General features: G+C 33.2%; 1 protein-coding gene across 1 annotated transcript; it reads left to right on the top strand.

The window, feature by feature from the left end:
* Positions 1-816: 816 nt before the first annotated feature.
* Positions 817-3,248, top strand: LOC107919023 (transcription factor MYB106). The gene is made up of 3 exons (XM_016848563.2): positions 817-1,093; positions 1,229-1,358; positions 1,451-3,248. Exons 1-3 carry the CDS (start codon positions 955-957, stop codon positions 2,064-2,066), a joined length of 885 nt encoding a protein of 294 aa, XP_016704052.1. The 5' UTR covers positions 817-954; the 3' UTR covers positions 2,067-3,248.
* Positions 3,249-8,528: the final 5,280 nt, after the last annotated feature.

The raw sequence follows: 8,528 nt of genomic DNA, 5'->3' as shown, positions 1-8,528 counted from the left end.
AATAGTAAAACATATGGTTTGAAGCTGATAATGATACAAAAAGACCAAAGTATAAAAAGGTAAAAGTACCCTCATAATAATATAATTTATTTAAAATATGTAAGGTTATTTTAGCAATTTCATTGGTTAAGTACTCGTGACATCGACTAAATCACACACTTAAATAATAGTATAGATATACAGACAATGTGAGCAAAACAATTTGTGTAATAAAATTGAAACAGACATATTTAAATAAAGTTTTGGTTGAAGTGGTATATATATATTGGTAGCATATGTTTAAATCTTAACATTTAGAACTTTTTTATTAGTTTTTTTGAATAAGGGAAAGACAAAAGTACCATTATAAAAGTATAAATTATTTAAAATATATAAAGTTATTTTAATAATTTTATTGGTTGAGTTGTTATCGAATTAACTCATGATACCAATTTAATCACACACTTAAATAATAGTATATGTGTACACTAAACTATATAATTTATACTTTTATAAAATTAAATATAAAATATAAAATATAAAATCAACCCGAAGGATTAAACTCCAACTCAAATTATCTCCAAACTTAACTATTCATTCATTTTAAGATTATAAAAAATAAAAAAGTAGTTTGTGCTATTTAATTAAAAAATATAAAATTATTAAAACTATAAATACATTTATAATAAAGCTTTTTTTTTTTAAAGCATTGGAATGATAGTAATGAGAAGCATGTTTCACGTGGTCTTATCATACATCAAGTAGTTGGAGTAATTTATTTTTACTTTGATAAGTTTTCACTCTTTAGTTGATATTGGTATCCATATATTTACAATCACAGCGTTCAATTTTAGTCATCACTATACTCTAAATCACATTGGCGTTTTGTTTTTCTCAATCAACCCCTTTTCTGAAAATAAGTAAGTTTAAAACAAAAAAATCAGTTGATTTTACCCTGAATTCATCCTGAGCAAAATGCGGCCACCGTCTCCGAACAGAAAGAAAGAGGTGAGATTGAAGAGAGGGCCATGGACAGCTGAAGAAGACAAATTACTGACGGCTTACATTCAAAAACATGGCTATGGCAGCAGGGGTTCCTTGCCTCACAAAGCTGGTCTGCGCTTATTATTTCCCATATTATTCATATATCATAATCAAATATCTTCCTTTCGAATATTTTTATATATTTAGTTAACAAATTTGAAAATTTTGCATTGGTTTTTTTGGTTTTTTATAAATGTAAGTATAGGACTTGAACGATGTGGAAAGAGCTGCCGACTGAGATGGATTAACTACTTAAGACCTGATATCAAAAGAGGAAAGTTTAGTTTAGAGGAAGAACAGACCATCATTCAACTCCATGCCTTTCTTGGAAACAGGTAGCTACACACTCACACTTCATTAATTTGTTCTACTGCTTATATTAGCAATGGTGAAATTTAGTTGATGCATGGATCATATTTTATTTTAGGTGGTCGGCAATAGCGGCACGCTTGCCTAAGAGAACAGACAATGAGATCAAGAATCACTGGAACACACATCTAAAGAAAAGGCTAATCAAAATGGGTATTGATCCCATGACTCACAAGCCCTCAACCACCCCATCACCCAAAAATGGTTCAAATTTAAGCCACATGGCCCAGTGGGAGAGTGCACGTCTACAGGCTGAAGCCAGGTTGGTCCGTGAGTCAAAACAGGTTGTCCCAAATCTTACCACCCGCCCCACTAGGAGGAGTCAACTCACCAGAAGCAGTCCCAGGTGCCTTGACATACTCAAAGCCTGGCAAGGTGTAGTTGCCGGGATGTTCGTTTTCTCCACCCAGGATCCCAGGTCCCTAACAACCTCAACTCTTCGTTTCCCTTCAGCTGGATGGGGAGAAGCTGAGGAATGGCGGGGCCAGGGAATGAAGGGTTCCAGCGATGCTGATGATGCATGGTTTGAGGAGGACTCAGTCATACTACACAGTCTACCTATTGAAAATATAATGGAAGGTTTGTCGGATGCTTTTATTTTGAATTCATGGATGGGTGTCGACAAATCAACAGATGAAAACATTGTAAAGGAGAATGGTCAATTGCTGGGATAGCGTACTCAACTTGTTGAGTTCTACACCATGTGGTTCGCCTGTGTTGGGATAATATCCGAGAGACAAAAGGGTCGTAAATTATGTCAAGATTTGATTCTTAAATATTATTAGCATCAATCAACCCGGTTTCTATGTTGATCAGAGTTCGACCTCACCTTATCTCTCATTGCCTAGTTCGAAGTTGGAAGTTGCTTCCTTGAGCATCATCTACATTTAACAACCCAGCAACTGAATTATTATCACGTTCCACTAAAACTTTGCAGTAACCGTGCTATCCGCAAGCCAAAAAAAATAGCTCAGAGTTCTGCCTATGTGATTGTATACGTCCCTGCATTTGATTATAGGCAGAGCCTACCAGCCATGAACCATAGCTATTTCCAATAATTCCTCCACTGCAGCTTCTTCCGTGGTTAATTTAACCCAATCTTCTAGAGGAATCTAACAATCTGCTTCAGTACCCTACTGTGTGTATGAACTCCATTCATAAAGGCAACCAAATTACACCTTGACCATGCAATACATTGATTAATTATATCCTCAGTCCTAAAGTTTTCGTTATTAAAGAACATAAGATTTCTTTGCTTCCCATATCCTCTAACAAATCAAAGCAAACAGTGAGCTCCAAATCGCCCCATCGAATTGAGTTCTGTGCTCCAATTTGATAACCAACCCTTGAGTGGAAGATTGAAGTATCTTTTATGATCATGTTGATGCACTATATTGCTCCAAATTGAGGTGGCCGATCGGCAACCTCTTAAAGCGTACAGGCTTGTTTCTGTGCCACCATCGCAAATGAGATATAAAGGATAATTCCCGATGCCTTGTGTACACCTTTGAACATTCACTAAAAGCTTATCATGCAACACTAGATAGAGAAAATGTCTTACTCGTTGTGGCCCTTTATGCTTCCTAATTAGAGTACATTGCTTCTCTACTTGCCCCTATCTTCCTTGTTTCAAATAGTTGCAGGCATTGTTACTAAAAAAAAGAAAAAAAATATATACTTGCAGGCATCAGAACAAAATAGACCATATCTTTGGACCATCTCCAAATGCCCCGATCGTATCTTTTGTACAACATTGGTGGTCTAGTTCCTGCAATGTGCAATAGGATCATTCGAACCATTCTCAATAACCGAGGGAAGAATTGTAACCAGGCATCATTTATAAGGACTTTATCCAACTGTTTCTCTATGCGATTAGAACCCCATCTGTTCTTACGCAAGTAAGCGGGTATCCATTTAACTAGAGGTGGTAAAAGTACGGGCTCGGATTGGGTTTTTATTGGATTTAGATTTTTTGGGGCTTGGATCACCTTGGGTTAAGATTTCTTGGACTTTCATATTTTCGAATTTGAGTTTTCTCGGTCTCAAGATTTAATAGTTTCGGATTCAAATCAGTTCGAGTTGAACAGACTCGGACGGATTCAAAAAAATTTTAAATTTTTTAAGTTATAAATAATTTAATTTGAATGTAATAATTCATTTTACTTTTATATTTGGTAACATAATTCAAATTTGCCTTATAAAAACATAAATTATATATTTAATAAATATCATGGTAGTCGGTACCATATTCCTCAATCAATACCAAGTAATCTAAGTTTCGATATGGTTAAGATTTCAATGTATTTTAACTATTCCAATACATTTCTACCAATACCAGCTTGTATCAAGGTGGGAAATAGCAGTGTTCAAGTATGACACTATTTAATCCTGATTGGGTAAAAACTGAAAAAGTTTCGATTTGTAGATTGTTTAAAACAATTTCATTTTAACTTTTGTTAGAACAAAGAATTAGGACAAAATAAAAGTTTTATAAGGCAATTTTGTTCTAACTTCTGTTAAACTAGAGAATGTGACAAGAAACTTTGTAATAAGGTAAAAACAGTAGCAACGTAAGGAGATAAATGAACACACGATATTTGATAACGCAGTTTAGATTCACCAATCTTACTTTACGGAACCTCACTCAAAATTATTCCATAATTAGTTTGAATCAACTATTGGCTTAAACTACCTTTATAGTACAATCACTTTCCCCAAATTATCTCACAATGCAATCAATACAACTCTACAAGAAATACATAAAAAGACACCCCAAAATTGCAAGTGATCATTTAACAGTGTTTTAGTAAGCTTTAAACTGTTAGTTTTTATTGAAATTATTCTCTTAATTTTCTTGAGTATTTATTGCATAAAAGCCTTCATAAATAAGTCTTCCAATAGTTTCAAAATTCTCTCGAGGGATAACGATAAGAATTTTCAACATTTTAAACTTCTCCCTTCTCCTCTAAGTTAGTCGATTGAAAGATGATTTATAACATGTATTAGCACGAAATTACTTCCTCATTTGTTGCTCAACAAGTTTAAATCATAAAACATGTCATTAAAAAGTTAAACATGTCAACTCAAAAACTTTGATAACATCAAGACTATTGTTGTATCAACATGAAGTGGAACAAAAGAACCAGTCAAAATTCCAACAAAGTTCAACACCGATGGAGCAATCAAAGGGAAATTAAGTCTTTAAAAGGTGTTCTTTGAGACTCAAATGGTGGTTGGATTGTTGGTTCAATAGGAATTTAGGAATCTATACAATCATCAAGCTAAGTTGTGGGCCTGTTATGGTGTCAGAAAAGGGTTGCAAGAAAATTGTGTGCTCAGTGGTTCATATACTAAACGGAGAAAAGATGTCAGTTATATCTCTTTGGCTAGAAGTATTAACGAGTTAAAATGTAAGCAATGGTAGATTAAAATCAAACATGTCTACAACAGTCAATTACACGGTTAGTTGGCCTAACGATAGTTCCAATTAATCTGATTCTGCAAAACGTGGAATTGAGCATATTCTAATATATAATGTATATATCGATTGGGTCTAGCTTAATTGGCACTAATATTATTGTTAATGTAGGAGGATATAAGTTTAAGTACGCTGAAGTACATTATCCTTTTATTAAATGGTTAAGTAGGGACTTTGGATAATTCTAGAGATTGTATAAAAACAAAATTGAAAATCTTAATGTTACACTCATACAAAAAGAAATAAATTAAAAAATAATATATCTATTGTAGTGGGTCATTTTTGCCTGGGCCCAAACTACAAAAATTTAAACCAATAAAAAAAAGTTGTCCATTTACAACTGGAGGCCCAAATACCCAATCACAACCCAAATAAAAAACTCACTCAATAACCCAAAATTAAACCTAACCCTAAAACCCAATATCCAAGCTCACAACATTAAACATTTTCAGCAAAAAAAAGAAGAACGATAGAAAACCCTAGCCGCATGCCACGTCGGCACCCCCCTTTGCCGCACACGCCACTGCTAGCCTCTGTTACCACCTCCAACAAGCAAAGCAGAGAAACAGTGATGAAATAGTAACATAAACAGTGAAATAAACAGTGTAATGTTGGTTATAAGAAAAGCCATTATCCATATATTTAAAAAAAAAGGAGAATAAAAAAAAATAGATATCAAACCTTCAAAAGGTGATTTTTAGATTTTCTTTTTCAAGAATACAAATTGAATAAAAGCAGAGGCTTTTACCTTGATTTTCGTGGTTTATCCCTCTAGTCCGAAAGATCGACGGACCTTTGGGGATCCGATATATGGTCTCGACGGAAATGGGTAGAAAACTGAAAGGTTTTGTAGTCTTTCATTGAATTTTAAGGGTTTTTTAGACCGTTTTAACCTTAAATTCGGGTTCTACTAAGAAAAAAGAGAAAAGATGGGTCTCAGGCGATTTTCTGGCCACCATAGACGGCGGCGCCGTCGCTGGTGGCCAGCGACCGTTACGACAGTCCAGCGTCAAAACCCTAGGCCGGCCTTGGGGATTGAGAAAGAATATGAGAGAGTTTTTGAAGTTTTTTTTAGGGGTTGGGTATAAAATGATTTTTTTGGTAAAAAAAATTGGCTTATATAGACACCCAAAACGACGTCGTTTTAGGGTTGGATTCAATATCTCGAAAACGATGTCGTTTTGACTCAACCCGAACCGGACCGACCTGACCCACTCGTATAGGATCCACGTGTTTTTGAATGAATGGGTTATTTACCCTTTCAGTCATTCCGCTTTTCAGATGGTTTACAATGAGGCTCAAATCTCTTTCTTTTAATTTTTATAGATTTGGCCACTAAATTTAGCGCGTATTTCAATTTAGTCCCTAGCTCGTTGATTTCCTGGAGAAGGGACGCGTGTCCAGAAGATTGGGTTAATTGCTCAGTTGGTCCTCGCCTGTTTTCGCGCATTACATTTTAGCCCTTTTGTTATTTATTTTATTTAATTTATCCTTATAATTTTGTTTAAGTTACAATTAACCCCTTTTATTTTAATTCTTTTATTTATTCATATAATTGTTTATTTATTTATCAATCCTTTTATTTTATTCATTCGTTTATTCATTTACTTATCTATTTATATATTGTTCATTTATTTATTTTTATTTTAATCCTTGTATTCACTTAGCTATTATTCTTTCATTTGTTTTATTATTATTATTATTATTATTATTATTATTATCCATGCCTTCATTATTATTACTATTTTATTATTATCTATTCATTTATTTGTTTACTACCCTTTTTTTATACTTTAAAAATTAGATTATTTATGTTTTTACCTGAACAGATATTATTATTATTATTATTTATTTATATATGTTTTATTATAAATTGTACCTTTAATTTCATTTATATTTTACTTTGATTCTTTACTTTCAATATTTTTATAAACTATTTTCTTTATATTTATTTATGTCTTTATTATATTTAAAAATTGATGTTGTCATTTCATGTGCATATTTTATCATTAGTATTATTATTGTTATCATTGTCATTATTTATTTTTATTATTTATTTTATTTTTATTTGCTAATATTGGTATTAAAACGATATGTATTACGAATTGTTTATTAGTACATTTATATTGTTGTCATTCATTAACGTAACATTTGATTCATATATCATTTTAATATTACGTTAATTCTTGCCCAAATATGCGAGAAATAAATTTTAAAAATAGGCAATGTTTCGTATTTGAAAATTCGAGAAGTCGTTCCCTAACGTATTGGGTTTCGACTTTTCCTCGTTTAACCTAAATAGTAGAATATCCTTTTAGAATTAAAATGCATGAGTTTTGAAAATCAAAAGACAAGCTTATTCTCGAGGGTAAAATGTCGTGTCCTAACGTACTGGATTTGACATTTTATTACTTTGGGACAAGAAGGTCTTTAGCATCTGCTTCGATTTATCCAAACATTTTTTGTAGAATTAACATTAATAAAAAAGGAGGATCATATTTTTATATTCTTTAGGGATTGTCAAGTTTCGACATTAAGACATTAATTAATTAATTAGGTACCAATTCTGGGCGTTACGAGGGTGCTAATCCTTCCTCGTACATAACCGAATCCCGAACCTGTTTTCTTGAATTTCGTAGACCAAACTCATTGTTTTAGTAAAACAAAATATTTTATTAAAAAAAATCAAATTACAATGTGATCCAATCACACCTAAACAAAAAAAAGGATAGGTAGTGACTCCCCATTTTCATTCTCAAAATAAAAGTCGACGACCTTGTTTTTTCAAAGAAATGGTTTTGACAGCTTGGCGACTCCACTGAGGACTTGAAAAAAGAGAGTCAAGCCAAAAGTTGATTACTTTTTATCTTTTTGTTGAAAATTGATAATTTGATTTAAATCTATGATCCTTTTTGTTGTTTTTTGGTACATTTCTGTATATTGTATTGCATGACCTCTCGGTTATACCTTTTAAGTGGGAGTGAGAAACTACTCATTCGTGAGGTTTTCACCTCCGCATGGGATAGTGGATCACTTTCGGGATACATCTGTACCTATGTCTTCGTGAGATTTTCATCTCCGTGCAGCCATAGGGAAATGTATTCCCCTGAACTCAACTCGGTCCATATGAGCCTATAATGGGTGAGGATCGATGAATCTGCCAGTTCGGGTACCTTTACTTTAGAACCAAGCTGTATATAATGAACCCTAAGAGCCTACCCTAGGTAGAACCATACCGAGCCTCTAGTGGTCACCTGAATAGGCGTTTTATTTATTATTTCTTGCATTCTTTAGCTTTGTAAATTGTACTGACTTGTTTTGTTTTGCTTTGACTATGATTGCATTGCATTTTCATCATAAAAAAATGTGTTGATTCACGTTTGATTACTAAATAAAGAGCTTGCCATGGAAAACGAATTTCTTGATAAAGTGGAAGATAGTGCTGTTGTTCGAATACGATTCAAGAAAATGAAACTAGAGAAATGTGATAGTCTGATGGAGAGGTATGTATCAGAATTGTGGGACTTCACCCGTATTGACGTGACCCGGTACAATCACCAAGAATTGAAAGAGATATGGGTCCAATGGAATGATGAAATCAAGTAATTATTTGGCTGTAATTATGGTAAGTTGCCCTATCTATTCGACATAAAAGTGG

The sequence above is a fragment of the Gossypium hirsutum genome, chromosome A12 (genome assembly GCF_007990345.1).
Source record: "Gossypium hirsutum isolate 1008001.06 chromosome A12, Gossypium_hirsutum_v2.1, whole genome shotgun sequence".
Classification (NCBI taxonomy): domain Eukaryota; kingdom Viridiplantae; phylum Streptophyta; class Magnoliopsida; order Malvales; family Malvaceae; genus Gossypium; species Gossypium hirsutum.
Note: the sequence above shows the minus strand (reverse complement) of the source record. Positions and strands in the feature narration are given on the sequence as shown.

Bases quoted from the DNA above. Each gene is read 5' to 3' on its own strand.
- LOC107919023 (XM_016848563.2), top strand. From the start codon at position 955: ATGCGGCCACCGTCTCCGAACAGAAAGAAAGAGGTGAGATTGAAGAGA. The intron at 1,094-1,228 runs GTCTGCGCTTAT...ATGTAAGTATAG, and splicing joins TTCCTTGCCTCACAAAGCTG to GACTTGAACGATGTGGAAAG. The intron at 1,359-1,450 runs GTAGCTACACAC...ATTTTATTTTAG, and splicing joins CATGCCTTTCTTGGAAACAG to GTGGTCGGCAATAGCGGCAC.